Source organism: Oncorhynchus gorbuscha, linkage group LG25 (assembly GCF_021184085.1).
Source record: "Oncorhynchus gorbuscha isolate QuinsamMale2020 ecotype Even-year linkage group LG25, OgorEven_v1.0, whole genome shotgun sequence".
In the NCBI taxonomy this organism is placed as follows: domain Eukaryota; kingdom Metazoa; phylum Chordata; class Actinopteri; order Salmoniformes; family Salmonidae; genus Oncorhynchus; species Oncorhynchus gorbuscha.
In genome coordinates, this window is record NC_060197.1 from 14,580,362 (window position 1) to 14,601,920 (window position 21,559).

General features: G+C 44.9%; 1 protein-coding gene across 1 annotated transcript in view; it reads left to right on the top strand.

Annotated features, from left to right (window-relative positions):
• The window catches only part of LOC124013791 (dedicator of cytokinesis protein 4-like), a 150,657-nt gene that overhangs the window by 20,729 nt on the left and 108,369 nt on the right, over positions 1-21,559 (top strand). Inside the window, 1 exon segment of the mRNA XM_046328315.1 lies at positions 18,805-18,888. Within this exon segment, the coding sequence (XP_046184271.1) occupies positions 18,805-18,888 (84 nt within the window).

Genomic DNA, 21,559 nt, shown 5'->3' on the forward strand with positions numbered 1-21,559 from the left:
ACCCAAACTGCTACAGACCTATATCTATCCTACCCTGCCTCTCTAAGGTCTTCAAAAGCCAGGTTAAACAAACAGATCACCGACCATTTCGAATCCCACCGTACCTTCTCCGCTATGCAATCTGGTTTCCGAGCTGGTCATGGGTGCGCCTCAGCCACGATCAAGGTCCTAAACGATATCATAACCGCCATCGATAAGAGACAATACTGTGCAGCTGTATTCATCAACCTGGCCAAGGCTTTCGACTGTCAATCACCACATTCTTATCGGCAGACTCAACAGCCTTGTTTTCTCAAATGACTGCCTCGCCTGGTTCACCAATTACTTATCAGACAGAGTTCAGTGTGTCAAATCGGAGGGCCTGTTGTCTCTATGGGGGTACCACAGGATTCAATTCTCTGGCCGACTCTTTTCTCTTTATATATCAATGATGTTGCTCTTGCTGCGGGTGATTCCCTGATCCACCTCTACACAGGTGACACTATTCTGTATACATCTGGCCCTTCTTTGGACACTGTGTTAACTAACCTCCAAACGAGCTTCAATGCCATACAACTCTCCTTCCGTGGCTTTCAACTGCTCTTAAACGCTAGTAAAACTAAATGCATGCTTTCAACCGTTCACTGCCCGCACCTGCCACCCGTACAGCATCACTACTCTGGACGGTTCTGACATAGAATACGTGGACAACTACAAATACGTAGGTGTCTGGCTAGACTGTAAACTCTCCTTCCAGACTCATATCAAACATCTACAATCCAAAATCAAATCTAGAGTCGGCTTTCTATTTCGCAACAAAGCTTCCTTCACTCACGCCGCCAAACTTACCCTAGTAAAACTGACTATCCTACCGATCCTCGACTTCGGCGATGTCATCTACAAAATAGTTTGCGACCTGTATGCTCTCGTCGGCTGGCCCTCGCTTCATATTAGTCGCCAGACCCACTGGCTCCAGGTCATCTATAAGTCTATGCTAGGTAAAGCTCTGACTTATCTCAGCTCACTGGTCACGATAACAACACCCACCCATAGCACGCGCTCCAGCAGGTACTATATATCTCACTGGTCATCCCTAAAGCCACACCTCACTTGGCCGCCTTTCCTTCCAGTTCTCTGCTGCCAGTGACAGGAACGAATCGCTGAAGCTGGAGACTTCGCTGAAGCTGGAGACTTACATTTCCCTCACTAACTTTAAACATCAGCTATCTGAGCAGCTAACCTATCACTGCAGCTGTACATAGTCCATCTGTAAATAGCCCACCCAATCTTCCTACCTCCTCCCCATATTGTTTTTATTTACTTTGCTGCTCTTTTTGCACACCAGTGTCACTACTTACCCACCATCATCTGCTCATCTTCATCTGCTCCTCTATCACTCCAGTGTTAATCTGCTAAATTGTAGTTACTTTGCTACTATTGGCCTATTTATTGCCTTACCTCCTTACTTGCCATTTGCACACACTGTATATGGACTTTCTTTTTTTCTATTGTGTTATTGACTGTACGCTTGTTTATTCCATGTGTAACTAACTCCGTGTTGTTGTTTCTGTCGCACTGCTTGGCTTTATCTTGGCCAGGTCACAGTTGTAAATCAGAACTTGTTCTCAACTAGCCTACCTGGTTAAGTAAAGGTGAAATAAATAAATAAAAAATGTAAAAAAATGTAACAAAATGGACACATCAAAAACAACACGAAAAATACATTAAAAGTGAAAGAAAAGTGAAGACCAGTAACGAAGTGTGGCGCAATAGTGAAATTGCACGTTTACTTTGAGTCTGAAAGCCTTTGTGTTAAGTTGTGTCAATATGAAAATGTGACAATCCTCTCCAATCTGACATTTCTGAATTTATATACTAGACAAATATTTAGAGGTAATTATAACTGAAATGCTACTGATAATCACGAAGTGGAATGGTAATGGTGAACTTGCACAAAATGCATTATTTTACAGATGGTTCATCTGTGTTTTTCTACCTACTGGCCAGATTCGCTTTGGCTGAACAAAGACAATTCTCATTGCCCCACAATGGGAGTGAGTGCTGGAGATGCAGCTCTGGGTTGAAGTTGGCCCTAACCATGTCCCCAATCATAATCTTTAAAGGACAACTCCAACACTTTTCAACCTCATTTTCATTATCTCCAGCACAAAACCGGTGTCAACATACACTGAGTGTACAAAACATTAAGGGCACCTTTCTAATATCGAGTTGCACCCCCGCCTGTTGCCTTCAGAACAGCCGCAAATTTGTCGGGGGATGGACTCCACAAGGTGTCGAGCGTTCCACAGGGATGATGGCCCATGTTGACTCCAATGCTTCCCAAAGGCGTGTCAAGTTGGCTGGATGTCATTTGAGCTGTGGATCATTCCCGATACACACGGGAAACAGTTGAGTTTTTGACACAAACCGGTGCACCTGGCACCTCCTACCATACCTCATTGAAAGGCACTTAAATATTTTGTCTTGCCCGTTCACCCTTTGAACTGCACACACATAGGATCAAGGCTTAAAAATCCTTCTTTAACCCGACTCCGTACTCGTATTCCTACCCTATCCCATTCAGCTCACCCAGACCCCTGCAAGATACCCAGACTATTGTGCGACACACGCCTGACCACCCCTCTCACATTACTAATGTCTTCACCCGACCCTTTCTTATGTCTTCCACCTTTTTTTGTATATATATGTTCATACCTTTATTTAACTAGGCAAGCCAGTGAAGAACAAATTCTTCTTTTCAATGACGGCCTAGGAACAGTGCTTTGTTCAGGGGCAGAACGACAGGTTTTTACCCTGTCAGCTCGGGGATTCGATCTCGCAACCTTTCGGGTTACTAGTCCAATGCTCTAACTTCTTTCTACCCTTCCAACCATCCTCTTTCTCCCCCTCCTCTTCTCAACCTCCTCTCTTTCTATCCTGGCCATCATTCTCTCTCTCTCCGCCCTTCTCTCTTTCCTCTCTGACAACCATGCTATCTTTCAACCTCCTCTGCCTCTCCCCAACTTCTCCATCTCCCCCTCTTTTTCTGCCAAACATCCAACCATCGAACAAGTCATTCAGCTACGACTGATTCCTACAAAAATGAACATCTCTCTCCAGTCTCTACCACTGGTTCTTCTGCTCGTCTGTGTCTGGGCCCAGGCTTGATTTGTATGGATGAAATATCTTGTGACCCTGGATGACTGAGTGTTTATATGGTTAGCATGGCGGTTCCTGGGCCTGTTCTCATATTGTTGTGAGCCTGGGATGGTTGCTTCACTTGCATTTTGCGCTCAATCTAAATCACAGGTTGGGATATTGTAGTCAGAGGCTGGCTAGATGAGTTGATAATAAGGTATGCTCCACTGGCTTGTTTGTGTAGCGGTCTTGTGTGTGTGTGTGTGTGTGTGTGTGTGTGTGTGTGTGTGTGTGTGTGTGTGTGTGTGTGTGTGTGTGTGTGTGTGTGTGTGTGTGTGTGTGTGTGTGTGTGTGTGTGTGTGTGTGTGTGTGTGTGTGTGTGTGTGTGTGTGTGTGTGTGTGTGTGTGTGTGTGTGGTGCCTGCTTGTATACACTGGCTACTGTCTTCTTTGTAGGGACTTCCTCTGCCCTGGCTGTGCTCTGAGCCGTGCGTGCGTGCATGCACTGAACCCTAACGCACATCTGAAGACCAGGCGTGTGTCCGGCTCTCCCACTGTGCGCTCTTCCTTCTGTAGCTCTGCAGTGACCAGAGCATTTCATACACTCACTGCTCTAATATTGCTCAGTACTCTACTCGTACACTCACGGCACTGTGATTCTTCGTTTGCACTAGTTAACTTCTATTGAGGCCGAATTGTCAAAATAAGCCATCGATAATGATTAAACCAATAGACATTTTCTGTCAGCTGATAATGGTGATGTTGATGCTTAGAGAGAAATACCTGATTCATCCTTTACCCCTCCAGTCTTAGAGCTGATGAGCTTTAATCCCGCGCGCACGTGTGTGTGTGTGTGCATGCATGCGTGCGTGCGTGTGTGCGTGTGTGTGTGTGTCAATACCACTTCTCTTTCTGCTTCCTATACAGAATACATGTTCACTGGGGATAGCTGAGGTGCATTAGGGGCTATATATCCTTGCCCCATTACCACAGCCATTCAAAGTGACAAGTTAGTCTGATCTTTATTGAAAGCTCTTTTTATCGACGTGCTAATGAGATGCAAATGGATATAGTTTAAAGGGAATCCAAACCTCCGGGCCCCAGCTCCATTTTGTTCTGAGAATTCAATCCATCTCCTCTGCCTCCCTTCCTTGCTCTGATCTGCTCTGCCTCCCTTTATCCCTTCCTCTCTCTCTCCCTACATCCATTTATTCATCCCTCCCTCTGTTCTACTTCCCCTCTTTCTCCCTCTCTTCCTCTCCTCTTGCCCCTCTGTCTCTTCCTCCCTCGCTCTGCCCTCTCCCTCATCCTGACTCCCTCTCTCCCTCTATGAACCATAGGGCTGAGGGTGCTAATCAGATGAGGCAGTGACGCGGTCCTGGGGGCCCAGGGGTCGAGGACACTCGCCAGCTTTGACTTGCTGTGCCATTAAAACACACACACACACACACACACACACACACACACACACACACACACACACACACACACACACACACACACACACACACACACACACACACACACACACACACACACACACACACACACACACACACACACACACACACACACACACACACACACACACACACACACACACAAAGTGGTGGTGTTATTGTGTGTTTTTCTCATCCTGAAGTGGTGTTGGTTGTCAGGGCCTTTCAAAATGGCTAATCGGTGTGTGTCTGTTTTTATATGGAATGAACAATGTAACTGCCTGACAATATTTCAGAGGCTACTGTCATGCAACCATCCAGCAGATTCACAAAAGAAAACCATATGGTCTTCATGGCTCAGTGCGGATTGAAATATGCTAGGCAATCCGCTAACACCACCCTGTGTGGGGCAATTTGGGGTAGAAATATTTTCATATTTTTAGCAGAAGTGACGAGCACCGTTTTGTGGTGTTGTAATAATCCATATTAACAACATGATATCATACCACTTCAGTTGAGAACCCAGCTTCCACACAGACATGGTCTGCATTGTAGGAAATGAGATGGTTGTAGCGTAGACAGTCTAAATTCAAGTGGGAGAAAAGGTGCAGCTACTCAGAAGTAGTATTTCATCTTCCCCAAGGAGAGAAATAGTGAAAGTGTACAGCCTTGCTATTAAATAATCATCGAAAAAAACACTCTATTCTCCCCAGACACGCGGTCTCCACACAATATTCACACACACACGCGCACACACGCACACGCGCACACGCACACACACACGCACACGCACACACACACACACACACACACACACACACACACACACACACACACACACACACACACACACACACACACACACACACACACACACACACACACACACACACACACACACACACACACTCCTCACAGCATATATCCCATCCTGACCAGTAACATCAGTCCTCTCGTGTGTTTAGCTCTCCCCCATTTCCTTCCCCCCTGGTTCAGTCCAGGGCTTTTGTGTTGTGGAGGAGAGTCGAGTGCTAGTGAATCACTTTATATTAGACTGATACCAGACGGAAACAGAGAATGGGGGAGACAGTAGAATGATATGCATGAGGTCTGACAGGCACTTATCTCTCCTCCTTTCCCTCTCTCTTCGTTCCTCTTTTCCCTCTCCCCTCTACACTCCCTTGTTTGTTGTAACCCCACTGGTGTCTGGCTGTACAGACAGGGGCTTGAGTCGGATGCTGTTTGTGTGTCTGGTCTAAGATCCAGTAACCTACTGTCTGTCTGCTTTAGGGCTGTCCCCAACTGAAAGTAATCTTGGTCGACCTAGAGCCTTCTGACCAATCAATTGGTTGAAATAGAATTTAAAAAAAGTGTATTTCTCCATAGTTTCTTCTTAACTGACTTGCCTAGTTAAATAAAGGTTACATATATAGACACACCTTATGTGTTTTAATAAAATCAACTATATGCTCTGAGCTTGTCTGATGCTTTAAGTAGGCTTGGTCGGTATCCAGATTGTCACACCTTCATACTGAGCTTGTGCCATACTGGGATATTCTGTAATACTGGCACTGAACACAAGGGGCGCTGTTTTCACACCCCACTGATACTTAGCGTCTGCTAAATGACTAAATGTAAATGTATTAAAAAAAAGTTCAAATAAATAGTTTCAACAGTATTGACTGACGGTATACCGCCTAGCTTTAAGCGCACTGTTTGATTAAATAATTAAGAAACGCAAATTATTTGAGTGAGCCAGGGATCAAGATAACCTGTCAGACCCCCCCCCCCTCAACTCTCTCTCTCCCTCCCTGCCCCCGCTGCTGCAGATTTTTATTTTACCTTTATTTTACGAGGCAAGTCAGTTAAGAACAAATTCTTAGAAACAGTGTGTTAACCTCTTACCTCCACCTGACACGCAGGTGTCCCATCTAGATATCTGGAAATGCAAATGCACTACGCTAAATGCTAATAGCACTCGTTAAAACTCAAACGTTCATTAAAACACACATGCAGGGTATTGAATTAAAGCTACACCCGTTGTGAATCCAGCCAACAAGTCAGATTTTTAAAATGCTTTTCGGCGAAAGCATGAGAAGCTATTATCTGATAGCATGCAACACCCCTAAAGACCCGCAGGGGACGTAAAGAAAATAATTAGCATAGTCGGCGCTACACAAAATGCAGAAATAAAATATAAAACATTCATTACCTTTGACCATCTTCTTTGTTGGCACTCCTAGATGTCCCATAAACATCACTATTGGTTCTTTTTTCCGATTAAATCGGTCCATATATAGCCTAGATATCGATCTATGAAGACTGTGTGATCAAGGAAAAAAACAGCGTTTTATAACGCAACGTCATTTTTTAAAATAAAAAAAGTTGACGATAAAACTTTCACAAAACACTTCGGAATACTTTTGTAATGCAACTTTAGGTATTAGTAAACGTTAATAATCGATCAAATTGATCACGAGGCGATGTATATTCTATAGCTGTACGTCTTGAAATAATGTCCGGGTAAATCTCAACCAAAATATCCGGTCGGAGACCGGAAGAAATGGGTTGCCTCTTGTCCGTTTGACCAAGAAACAAATCCTAGGCAAATGACAAGACTGTTGACATCGTGTGGAAGCTGTAGGTATTGCAACCTCGGCTCCAGGTATTGTGGTTTCTATTCAACAATACATTCAAGTGGCGCATTGATATATTTTCCAGTTTTCAGTGATCAGATTTTCCTGCGCTTTTCGATGAAACGCACGTTCTGTTATAGTCACAGCCGTGATTTAACCAGTTTTAGAAACGTCTGAGTGTTTTCTATCCACATATACTAATCATATGCATATACTATATTCCTGGCATGAGTAGCAGGGCGCTGAAATGTTGCGCGATTTTTAACAGAATGTTCGAAACAGTAGGGGGTAGGATCAACAGGTTAACTGCCTTGTTCAGGGGCAGAATGACAGATTTTTTGTTACCTTGTCAGCTCGGGGATTTTATCTTGCAGCCTTTTGGTTACAAGTCCAACGCTCTAACCACTAGGCTACCTGCCGTCCCATTACTGCCCCAAGTTTCCAGTAATAGGCTACACCAATGGTTCCCAACCAGGGGTACTAGGACCCCCTGTGGTTTCTTTACCTATCAATAGTGGATACTTAAGAAGACTCATGAGACCCTAAGCCTAATGGTAAAATGTGCGAGGGGGGGGGGTATTTCCGGGGTACTCCGGGCATAACAAAATTCAGTTGGTGATATCGTAACCGAAAAAGGTTGCGAACCACTGGGTTACACAATAGGCCTTGTTGTAACTATATTTGAGAAGGCCAAGTAAAATGCAGGAGAAAGCGCTCACTATCCAACACGGGAGAAAGCGCTCACTGAAGATTCAGTTCAGCACCATGGAGAGAGCCACTGCAGCGGGCCACTGTCAAGCATATAAAACCCATCAATGTTGTAGCATGCAACTAGAAAAACTAAGTTGGCTAACTTACTGTTTTCATGTGGTATGTCGTATTCGTCGTCGAACGATGTGCTATTTGCAGACTTTGCATTCCACTTTTTTTTGCCGTCATCCTGCCCGACTGCAGACCGTTTCTTTCATTTTGTCTTAAGTAGGTCTAATATGAGTATCTAGTAGTAACCGTATGTACCGGGAAGCAAGTCTTAGGCTACAATTAGGCTCATTTGCACGTGCCGTCTGCAAAACAATCAAGTGAATGCACAGTTTGATGAAAGAGGGTGTTTGGCATTATATGTTAATAGTAACAAACCAAAGAATTTGGGTAAACATATTTGGTATAAAATGTTGCACCGTCGTTCTTACATAATATAACCATATACAATTTCAGCAGGACATATGTCTTAAGAGTGATGGACTGTGCCATCCCCGCAGCCTCCACAAAGGATTAGTGTGTCTCGTGTGCCATAAAAATCTCTGTCGAACAACAGCCTATCGACCAAACAAACCAGACGACTAAATGGGGTCAGCCCTAGGCTGCTGGACCACTTCCTGTCTGACTTCCCTCAAAACATTCAAGTAAAACAAAGTGAAGAGGAATGGTCAACCTCACACTCTCTTACGAAGACTTTCATTATCCTCAAAAGGTAGCGCTCCACAAAGATTACTCACAGGCAGGATATCTCTTATTATTATTTTATTACAAGTGTGTGGGATATTTCTTTTCTCCGAGCCGTGATTTCTTGGCTGAGGCTGAAGCTGCTAAAACAAGGCATCTGTCATCTCTGTTACTCTGTCACTCAGACAATGGGGATTAGGGAAAGAGAGAGGGGGAGGGGGGAGAGTGGGGACAGTTCCTCACATGCCCAGTCAATGGCCCCTTGCTCACTTGTGTCTGCTGTACACGTGTGTGCGTGTGCGTGTGCGTGTGTCTGTGTCTGTGTCTGTGTCTGTGTGTGTGTGTGTGTGTGTGTGTGTGTGTGTGTGTGTGTGTGTGTGTGTGTGTGTGCGTGCGTGCGTGCGTGCGTGTGTGTATGTGTGTGTCTGTGTGTGTGTGTCTGTGTGTTGCTCACACGTTTTTTTCCCCTCTCTGACTGCTAGGTATTTACAACACAAACGCCTGCTCATTTGATACCCTGTGTGCACATAATGTTTGTGTTCGCCCGCAAATGTGTGTGTGTTCATACACGTGCCGTGGGAAGAGAAGGTTATGGATGTCATTTCACTTGAAGCGCGGGTGGAGTAGGTGGTCACTCACTCCTCCCCTCACCTCAGATGGAAGGATGGAGGGATGTGGTGAACAAAGATACTACGATGCAGCACGCCTCATATAACCTCTACACTACCTCTACCCTCCCTCCCACAGAAAGACACTCCGATGAGCACGCCTCATATAACCTCTACACTACCTCTACCCTCCCTTCCACAGAAAGACACTCCGATGCAGCACGCCTCATATAACCTCTACACTGTCTCTACCCTCCCTTCCACAGAAAGACACTCCGATGCAGCACGCCTCATATAACCTCTACCCTCCCTCCCACAGAAAGACACTCCGATGCAGCACGCCTCATATAACCTCTACCCTCCCTCCCACAGAAAGACACTCCGATGCAGCACGCCTCATATAACCTCTACCCTCTCTCCCACAGAAAGACACTCCGATGCAGCACGCCTCATATAACCTCTACACTGCCTCTACCCTCCCTCCCACAGAAAGACACTCCGATGCAGCACGCTTCATATAACCTCTACCCTCCCTTCCACAGAAAGACACTCCGATGCAGCACGCCTCATATAACCTCTACCCTCCCTCCCACAGAAAGACACTCCGATGCAGCACGCTTCATATAACCTCTACCCTCCCTCCCACAGAAAGACACTCCGATGCAGCACGCTTCATATAACCTCTACCCTCCCTTCCACAGAAAGACACTCCGATGCAGCACGCCTCATATAACCTCTACCCTCCCTCCCACATAAAGACACTCCCCGATGCAGCACGCTTCATATAACCTCTACCCTCCCTTCCACAGAAAGACACTCCGATGCAGCACGCCTCATATCATATGACCTCTACCCTCCCTCCCACATAAAGACACTCCGATGCAGCACGCCTCATATAACCTCTACCCTCCCTCCCACAGAAAGACACTCCGATGCAGCACGCTTCATATAACCTCTACCCTCCCTCCCACAGAAAGACACTACAATGGGGCACGCTTCATATAACCTCTACCCTCCCTCCCACAGAAAGACACTACAATGGGGCACGCTTCATATAACCTCTACTCTCCCTTCCACAGAAAGACACTACGATGCGGCACGCTTCATATCACCTCTACCCTCCCTCCCACAGAAAGACACTACGATGCGGCACGCTTCATATAACCTCTACCCTCCCTCCCACACAAAGTCACGTTACCTGAGAATTACAGGCCTCTTTTTTCCCTCGTTCACTCTCTCGCTCACTCTCTCTCCTCTCGCTCTTTCTAATTATCCTCACCCATCCCTTTTTTCTCTCCTCTTCAGATGTCGCTCTATATCCCCGTCTTTCTCTCCTCCCTCTGCCCTCTCCCTCTGTCCTCCCCTCTCAGCTGGATGTGATGATGTGGATGTGGCGTAGGCACCTGTGTGTTTCCAGTCTACCACACCGTTGACATGCAGTACTTTGTGAAGTTACAGCATCGACAACATCACTTTTCAGTGTCAAAATGCAAAGTGAGTGAGAGTAGAACACAGAGAACTCAATGCCCCCTCCACACACAAACAGTGCACACACACACAATGCCCCCCCCCCCCTCCACACCCCAGCTAGTCCACAGTGAGAGGCAGTAGGCAGGCAGATTAGGCCTGAAACTGAGAATGAGGTGAAGTGGGATTGCTTTGCATTGGACTCGCTCTGACCTATATTCCCCTTTAATCTGAGTCACGTCTGATTTCCTCTGCCTGGCCTAGTCATTAGGCAGGCTGTCACCATTTCACGGGTTTCACGGCATTGTTTAAGCAATATGGGACCTCTGATCTGGTCAACAAAGATGAGATGTTACACTGTCATTACTGTTTATGTTCGCCGTGACATTATGCAGATGTTAAACAATCGGTTCATTAAAAAAAAAATGTTACTCTATTTTCATGTCTGAACTGAAGAAGAAAAAAAATCACCCGCTGCTCTGCTGATTACAATCAGGCTATGTGGTTAATTGCAGAGATTTTGTTCGTGTTTGTGTGTCATCTTCCTTGTCTCGATGCGGCGTACCATACGCGGTAAACACACTGTGCGATTTATGCGATGTCGTTCAGGCCTAGACGCGTTTCTCAGAGCCATGGGAGCTCTTTCTTTACGAGAGGCTTTAGTTCGTGCTAATCACGCACTGGGAAAGATCTGCATTCTAAAGCAGCCACAGCAGAGCACTCAGTTCCTCTCAGACTTCCTTTTTAATGAGTAGAAATATAAGGGGCTCGAAAAGGGTCTCGCAGGATGCTGCTGAAAGGTGGCGGACACACACACACAGTTATCATGCACATGTAGACAAACACACACACACACACACACACAATTAACACCTCTCTAAGAGCACACTGCTCTCCGGGGCGCCGTTCAAACTCATAATCTTGCATTTTATGAATACATTCAGACCAGAGCGAACAAAGCACCAACCAAGCGGAATTTCAATTTGACTCTTTGTGAGGTCTTGCATGATTTACTTGCATTGACATTTGTAGGAGGAAGCCTATTGCGTGGCTTACAATTGTATTGATCGAACATTATGCATCCCGGTATGATGTTCTTTTGCTCACAGTTATTTGTAGTAATTACATTGTTTTGTATTTATTTATGTTCCGTGCGTGGCCTTGCCACCACATGGAAGCTATACACTTATCTTTTACGAAAGCTCATTGTGAGGTGTTGCGATTCGAGGGAAGGCTATTGTTGCCAGCGAGCGCTTGTTTCCCCGAGCCTGCTTATCGCTATTATCTTGACATACAAAGGCATCGAAAGGACAACTGGAAATGGAAAAGGTGAAATGAAAGCCGTTCCTCATGAGCGATTTCGCCATCTTAGCTTTTGTTGGCCTGTCTTTCCCTCTCTAGCACAGATAGAGAGTGCCTATATATATATATATATATATATATATATATATATATATATATATATATATATATATATATATATATATATATATATATATATATATATATATATATATATATATCTGTAGCTGACGCATTGTGGCGCAATGTGGGTCTTCTCCGTATCGTCTGGATGCTGTGAGGCAGGCGTGTGTGTGTTTGTTTGCTGTGAGGCGTGCGTGTGTGTGTGTGCGCGCGCATATACTCTATGCTGTGAGGCAGGCGTCTGCTGTTGACTCATCTCACGCTGTCAGCCCCTGTTGATTCCACCTGCTTTAAAATGCATAGCGGCCTCTTCCGGGGTCGAAGCTCATCCCCAGGAGATCACCTTTGTCAAAGAGAGCAGAGCGCGGCACTTATTTAATCCCCGTCTCGGTTTTACAGCGCTCTGTCAGATGACCAGGCTTGGCCCAAAGCTTCGTGCCCCTTTGTCTCACTGGACTGTGGTGCGCGTATACACACACACACGCATGCACACACATACATTTCTCTGCGCCAAAGCTGCTTAGTGTGTTTGGAGGGGCTGAGGGCTGTAGGCATGTGTACTTAACCACGGGGGCTGAGTCATTGCCTTGAGTCAATAACACAGTGGAAAAGTATATTAGGAATGGGTATTTAAAGACGCATCTGTTCTCCGCATTGAAAAGAATGTCCAACTGTAATGTTTCCCTAGAACTGGGATATAATGGGTTGGGACCCATTCAAACAACGTGGTTAATGCTGGGTTACTCTGTCATGTTTATTCGCATAGCTAGAATAGAGAGTATGTTGGTCCAGAGAATTGCACAGCAAAGCGATATGAAGACAGTCTTAGACTTGGACAGACAGATGCTGTCTTTGTTTCGATTGGGGCTCCACTGTAATGCATAAATAATTATTTTTCTCTACCCGTGTCGAAGCCACAATGGCATGCCTGTACCAACTACCAGCCCTATGCTAGAGAACATTAAGGATCTGTTCAGGACTTTGAATAAATCACTGATTCTTTAGGGACTTTTGATATTCTAACTGTGACAGCAGAGTTCCCATTATGAAACCCAACCGTTTCATGGTTATCACGTCAAACCCAAGCAGATGGCTGTGGTTTGAGATGTCAATTCTGCAGACGCCAGAGTATAAAGAAAGCGGGATGTAACCATCCTCTACTCGCAGCCTTACATATAGCGATGGAATAGAACAAGGAGGAGAGGAGAGGGAACGAGAGGAGGGATGGATTAGAGCAGGGGAAAGCGAGGGATGTCACCTTCCATTTTGAATATCACTCACTGCTGATGACTTGTTTTGTAACTTCCTGCAACTCATTCGCGGTCCCGTTCTCTCCATTATTTATTAACCTGATTACATTACATTACATTATGTTCCAGTATGTGTGGATTGTAGTAGGAATCCAACAACTACACATCTGAATAATGCGAAATGCATGCTGGCTCTTTTCTGGCAGCAGGGTCAATGGACCACCCGTGTCTGTGGCGACGAATTAGCATATTAATGATGTGTTGAATAATTGATGACGGAGGAGTGGATTACGAGTGTGATTCGTTGTCGGAACACAAATCAGAGAGAAAGGGGTGAGGCTGGGCTGTTTAATGCACTTTTATAGAGCCTTTTCAAATCAATTTGCTTGTCTGGTTGGAGTCAACTGCAGCCTGTTTTTCTGGGTTTTTAGGCAGATACTCTCAGTGGTGTAAAGGACTTAATGAAAAATACTTTAAAGTACTACTTAAGTCATTTTTGGGGGGGGGGGGGGGGGGTACTCATTACATTTTGAATGCTACCAGGACAGGACAATTGTCTAATTCATGCACCAAGAGGATATCCCTGGTCATCCCTATTGCCTCTGATCTGGTGAACTTACTAAACACAAATGCATAGTTTGTAAATGATGCCTGAGTGTTGGAGTGTACCCCTGGCTATCTGTAAATAAAAAATAACAAAATGGTGCCGTCTGGTTTGCGTAATATAGGGAATGTTTTATTATTTTTGCTTCTTTTTCAATACTGATTATATTTTAGCAATCACATTGTCACGACCTCCGCCGAAGACTCCTTGTTCGGGTGGCGTTCGGCGGTCGACGTCACCGGCTTTCTAGCCTCCACCGATCTACATTTCCTTTTCCATTTGTTTTGTCTTGATTGTACACACCTGGTTCCCATTACGTTTGAATTATTCCCCTATTTAGCCCTCTGGAGCCATCATGGTTTTGTGCGTGTTTATTGTTGTCAGTTGTCTCGTTTATGTGATTCTGGATCTTCGTTTCTCTTTCGTTGGAAGATTATCTTTGAGTAAAGTTACTTTTATTACTCATCTCTGTGTCCTGTGCCTGACCCACATCACCCCGACTCTGACACACATTTACTTTTGATACTTAAGTATATTTAAAACCAAATACTTTTAGACTTTTACTCAAGTGGTATTTTACTGGGCGACTTTCACTTTTACCGGAGTCATTTTCGATTATGGTATCTTTACTTTTACTCAAGTTTGATACTCTCTGTACTAAGAACTGACTATGTATGTCTCGTTGTCTTCTCAGAATATTCTGTCTGGCACATGAAACCCAACCGTTTCATATTATTTTAAAGTAACCTTTCAAACGTTGTTGTTGTTATGCCTGCCACACTCAATCAGGAGCTACTTACCTTTTCCACCGGGCATGGTTTGAACACATACCTAGCTAGCTGTAAACCTGACATTGCTTGATAAATTCAGTATAACCTGTGGAACCCAGTGCCTTTGAACGCAACTCAACAAACTACGCCAAAGAACTAGTGGTCTGCATCATGTTCCTATAAGGAGCTTAGAGGGAGACCGACAAAAAACAACTGTAGGATCATTTGACAGACCTAGACTCCAAATGGCAGCCTAAAGCACATGTAAGCCTAATTCACACAAACACTCTTTGTACTGATCTGCCTGCTTTTCCCCATCCACCCAGGGCAGAACACTGAGAACACAGTACACAGTCAGTCTTCTCTCTGGCTTTGGGGGACTGCTTTAGGATTAGGGCAAGGTGAGATTGGCAGTCACACGTGGGTAGATTACTGGGCGTCAGTGCGACTAAGTCTCCACTTTGACTCAGGAATGGAGCATAGTCACCTACTTCCCGTTTGGACATACAGTTGAAGTCGGAAGTTTACATACACTTATGACTTGGAGTCATTAAAACTTTTCAACCACTCCACAAATGACGCGTTAATAAACGATAGTTTTGGCAAGTCGGTTAGGACATCTACTTTGTGCATGACCCAAGTCATTTTTCCAACAATTCTTTTCAGACACATTATTTTACTTATAATTCACTGTATCACAACTCTTGTGGGTCAGAAGTTCACATACACTAAGTTGACTGTGCCTTTAAACAGCTTGGAAAATTCCAGAAAATGATGTCATGGCTTTAGACATTTCTGATAGGCTAATTTGAGTCAATTGGAGGTGTACCTGTGGATGTATCCTAGAGTATCCTAGAGATGAACGTACTTTAGTGTAAAAAGTGAAAATCAATCCCAGAACAACAGCAAAGGACCTTGTGAAGATGCTGGAGGAAACAGGTACAAAAATATCGATATCCACAGTAAAACGAGTCCTATATCAACATAACCTCAAAGGCCGCTCAGCAAGGAAGAATCCCCTGCTCTAAACCCCCATAAAAAAGCAAGACTACGGTTTGAAAATGCGCATGGGGACAAAAATAGTACTTTTTGGAGAAATGTCCTCTAGTCTGATGAACCAAAAAATAGAACTGTTTAACCATGATGACCATTGTTATGTTTGGAGGAGAAAGGGGGAGGCTTGCAAGCTGAAGAACACCATCCCAACCGTGAAGCACGGGGGTGGCAGCATCATGTTGTGGGGGTGGCAGCATCATGTTGTGGGGGTGCTGCAGGAGGGACTGGTGCACCTCACAAAATAGATGGCTTCATGAGGAAGGGAAAATATGTGTATATATGGATATATTGAAGCAACATCTCAAGACATCATTAAGGAACTTTAAGCTTGGTTTCAAATGGGTCTTCCAAATGGACAATGACCTCAACCATACTTCCAAAGTTGTGGCAAAATGGCTTAAGGACAACAAGTCAAGGTACTGGACTGGCCATCACAAATCTCTGACCTCAATCCTATAGAAAATTTGTGGGCTGAACTGAAAAAGTGTGTGCGAGCAAGGGGGCCTACAAACCTGACTCAGTTACACCAGCTCTGTCAGGAGGAATCGGCCAAAATTCACACAACTTATTGTGAGAAGCTTGTGGAAGGCTACCCGAAACGTTTGACACAAGTTACACAATTTAAAGGCAATGCTACCAAATACTAATTGAGTGTATGTAAACTTCTGACCCACTGGGAATGTGATGAAAGAAACTAAAGCTGAAATGAATCATTCTCTCTACTATTATTCTGACATTTCACATTCTTAAAATAAAGTGGTGATCCTAACTGACCTAAGACAGGGAATTTTTGTGGATTAAATGTAAGGTATTGTGAAAAACTGAGTTGAAGTGTATTTTGCTAAGGTGAATGTAAACTTCCCCGACTTCAACTGTAAGCTTTACATCTCAAATCTGAAGAAGCTGTTGTCATATAAACCCATGGATCTCAGTCATAGTTCTGTCCAGTACTTTTATTTAAGTTTGTGACTTTTATCCCAGTTCCTGAATTCCTGTGTGTGTGTGTGTGTCTTTTTTCCAGTTTCCTGCGGTCTTTACGTAATGTCTAAGTTAGTTCAGCACGAATGAGGCTGCCTGGTCAGAAATAGGAACAGCCATTTGCCCATCGAGTAGATGTGTGTCACAGCAGAGCAGAGCACAGCTTGTCGTGACTGAACTCCTGCCTCAAACCAAGCCGACTGGAAACATGGGCCCTGACCCTGTTTGACAGGTTCATGTACACATATCATACCAGTGCGTCTGTGGTTTTGCTATATTTGTGTGTGAAGCTTTTTTTTAAAACCCCAGTTCATCTATTTCATTACGCTGTGGTGTGTGTGTGTGTGTGTGTGTGTGTGTGTGTGTGTGTGTGTGTGTGTGTGTGTGTGTGTGTGTGTGTGTGTGTGTGTGTGTGTGTGTGTGTGTGTGTGTGTGTGTGTGTGTGTGTGTGTGTGTGTGTGTGTGTGTGTGTGTGTGTGTGTGTGTGTGTGTGTAGGTGCCAGGCTTTGGACTTCTGTTTGCGCTTGATCTCTTCTCTCGGTCCCCTTCTTTCGTTCCTGCGCGTGTTTGTGTGTGTGCGCGTGCTGTCCTCTCTCTCCTGCCTTTAAGGTGGCACTTCCTCCACTCCCCTGGAGAGAAAATTAAAAAAATCTATTCCCGCTGAGTGAACACCTTACAAGTGCCAACATCTCTGGAAAAGAGCCATGGCAGTTTGCAGACAGACAACAGCTGGGGGATGGTTTATGAGGAAGTGATTCAGCTCTATCAAAACTCTACTCCAAGCTGCATAATTTAGTACACTGCAGCTGGAAAACTCGACTTGTAAAACTCCTGCATTAGACTTGATGTGTTTACCCCCCCCACCCATGTGACCCATGAAATGAAGCTCTCTCCAAACCCTTTTCTCTACCCAATTTTGTGATATCCAATTGGTAGTCACAGTCTTGTCTCACCGCTGCATCTCCCGTACGGACTCGGGAGAGGCGAAGGTCGAGAGCCGTGCATCCTCCCAAACACAACCCAACCAAGCTGCACTGCTTCTTGACACAATGCCTGCTTAACCCGGAAACCAGCCACACAAATTGGTCGGAAGGAAACACCGTACACCTGGCGACCGTGTCAGCGTGCACTGTGCCCGGGCTCGCCACAGGAGGCGCTATTGCGCGATGGGACAAGGACATCCCTGCCGGCCGAACCCTACCCTAACCCGGACGACGCTGGGCCAATTGTGCGCCGCCACATGGGTCTCCCGGCTGCGGCCGGCTGCGACAGAGCCTGGACTCAAACCCAGAATCTCTCGTGGCACGGCACCACTCGGGAGGCACTTGACTCTTCCTCATTTCCATGTTGTAGTACTAACCCTATTAGTCCCCCCCCCCCGAGTGTGTCAGTGTGTGCCAGCTTGGATAATTCTCTGACTGCTGCTGTTATCATGTCCTGTCTCTCAGAACCACAGAGAATGGCATCTGTCGACACTCCTCACTACTAGATGCTGTTAGACCAAAGTGCTCTGTGCTGATCGACAGAGATGTTACTCTCTTTCTCTCTCTTGCTCGCTTGTTTGCTCTCTCTCTCTCTCTCTCTCTCTCTCTCTCTCTCTCTCTCTCTCTCTCTCTCTCTCTCTCTCTAACTGACAGTGTTTCTCATCAGCGAGAGTCCTACTCTAAGCCTCCTCAGGTGTTGCCTCCCTCCTCTACAAGAGCACTCCTAGCAGAAAGACCCAGGATGACATTATATTCCCAGCTTATTTTCCCTCCACTTCAGCCTGACACCCAGAGGTGTACTCAATCTACCAGCAGTCAGCAGGCTATTCTTTTCTCTCTTTCTCTCTGCCCGGAGAGCACTAGAAACAAATCACCGCACAGCTTCAAAGTCAAGACAGTTGTGCTCGGATTCAATTCTAGTGACATGAAAAGAGAGTGATTTTTTTGGGGGGACTGTGTGTGTGTGTGTCGATTTGGTGTGTGTGTGTTACCTACTTACGCACGTAAAAATACCTTATTGTGTTTCAGTGCTGGCCACTTTCCGAGGGACGGTCCAGCATGGCTTGCCATTGGAGATTGGGGACACGGTGCAGCTCCTGGAGAAATGTGAAGGTAACTGATAACCTCTACTCATTTCACACCCATATAAACCATGATCCCCCCTTCGAGCTTCACAGACTCACAGATGGGCTGCTACTGCTACTTGGGCTGTACGTTTCCACATTTCCTTCCCCAGTCTGTCCCTCTAGGAGTATTGTGTTGTACATGAAATGTTAATAGACTTTCTTCTTCTTTTTGTTGTTGTACTTGATGAGATTGTGGAGGCTTTCAGTTTGCTACTGTTTCCTGTGCCGCAAGAGGGAGAAGCCTTTGGTTCAGTCTTCCCGCCCACATTGAGCTCAGAGTGTGTGTGTGTTTGCTTGCCTTAGACACAAAGACGGAGAGCTTGTGTGTGCTTGCTTGCGTGTGGGTGTGTGTGCACAGGACAGTGTGTGTGTGCTTGCTGGTGTATTGCGAAGGAGTGTGTGAGCCTCAAGGTCAAGGCCGAGGCACTCACACTCACACACCAAGGTTAATTTTTGACATAGTTTCAGACAGAGCAGAGCAGGCGCCCGACACACATTCCTGTTTCTACCCAGCTTACTTACACAGCATTGACGCAACCTTCCTCCCTTCTCAGAGCGGCACAATCTCACTTCCTGTTGTTGCTCAAGGCCAGACAGACAGACGACAGATCTGTCTGAGATAGCTGATGATGCATTCCAAACTCACCCAAGGAAATTATCTGACATCTAGCACACAGCCATGCATTCTCCATAGACAAACATTGGCAGTAGAATGGCCTTACTGAAGAGCTCAGTGACTTTCAATGTGGCACCGTCATAGGATGCCACCTTTCCAACAAGTCAGTTCATCAAATTTCTGCCCTGCTAGAGCTGCCCCGGTCAACTGTAAATCCTGTTATTGCAAAGTAGAAACGTATAGGAGCAACAGTGGCTCAGCCGCAAAGTGGTAGGTCACACAAGGTCACAGAACTGGATCCCAGAATGCTGTAGCACGTAACAATTGTCTGTCCTCGGTTGCAGCACTCACTACCATTGTTTCAAACATCAGCACAAGAGCTGTTAGTCGGGAGCTTCATGAAATGGGTTTCCACGGCCGAGCAGCTGGACACAAGCCCAAGATCACCATGCGCAATGCTAAGATTCGGCTGGAGTAGTGTAAAGCTCGCCACCTTGAACTCTGGAGCAGTGGAAACGCGTTCTCTGGAGTAGAGGTCGACCGATTATGATTTTTCGACACCGATACCGATTATTGGAGGACCAAACAAAGCCGATGCCGATTGATCGGACGATTTTTAAAATGTATTTGTAATAATGACAATTACAACAATACTGAATGCACACTTATTTTAACTTAATATAATACATCAATAAAAATCCATTTAGCCTCAAATAAATAATGAAACATGTTCAATTTGGTTTAAATAATGTGAAAACCAAGTGTTGGAGAAGAAAGTAAAAGTGAAATATGTGCCATGTAAGAAAGCTAACGTTTAAGTTCCTTGCTCACAACATGAAAACATATGAAAGCTGGTGGTTCCTTTTAACATGAGACTTCAATATTCCAAGGTAAGAGGTTTTAGGTTGTAGTTAATATAGTATTTATATTTCTCTCGATACCATTTGTATTTCATATACCTTTGAGTATTGTATTTGCTTATAGGAACTTTAGTATTGTCAGTGTAACAGTATAGCTTCCGTCCCTCTCCTCGCCCCTACCTGGGCTCGAACCAGGAACACATCGACAACAGCCACCCTCGAAGCATCGTTACCCAAGGGGAACAACTACTCCAAGTCTCAGAGCGAGTGACGTTTGAAACGCTATTTGCGCGCACCCCGCTAACTAGCTAGCCATTTCACATTGGTTACACCAGCCTAATCTCTGGAGTTGATAGGCTTGAAGTCATAAACAGCTCAATGCTTGAAGCACAGCGAAGAGCTGCTGGCAAAACGCACTGTTTGAATGAATGCTGTTTGAATGAATGCTCACGAGCAAATCATAGACTTAATTATAACATAATAACACACAGAAATACAAGCCTTTGGTCATTAATATGGTCGAATCAGGAAACTATCCTTTTGAAAACAAAACATTTATTATTTCAGTGAAATACGGAACTGTTCCGTATTTTATCTAACGGGTGGCATCCATAAGTCTAAATATTGCTATTACATTGTACAACCTTCAATGTTCGCAACGAGCCAGGCGACCCAAACTGCTGCATATACCCTGACTCTGATGCAAGAGAAGTGACACGATTTACCTAGTTAAAAGAAATTCATGTTAGCAGGCAATATTAACTAAATATGCAGGTTTAAAAATATATACTTGTGTATTGATTTTAAGAAAGGCTTTGATGTTTATGGTTAGGAATGCGCACCGCATCGATTATATGCAATGCAGGACACGCTAGATAAACTAGTAATATCATCAACCATGTGTAGTTAACTAGTGATTATGATTGATTGATTGTTTGTTTTGTATAAGATAAGTTTAATGCTAGCTAGCAACTTATCTTGGCTTCTTACTGCATTCCCGTAACAGGCAGGCTCCTCGTGGAGTGCAATGAGAGGCAGGTGGTTAGAGCGTTGGACTAGTTAACTGTAAGGTTCCCCGAGCTGACAAGGTAAAAATCTGTTGTTCTGCCCCTGAACAAAGCAGTTAACCCACTGTTCCTAGGCCGTCATTGAAAATAAGAATGTGTTCTTAACTGACTTGC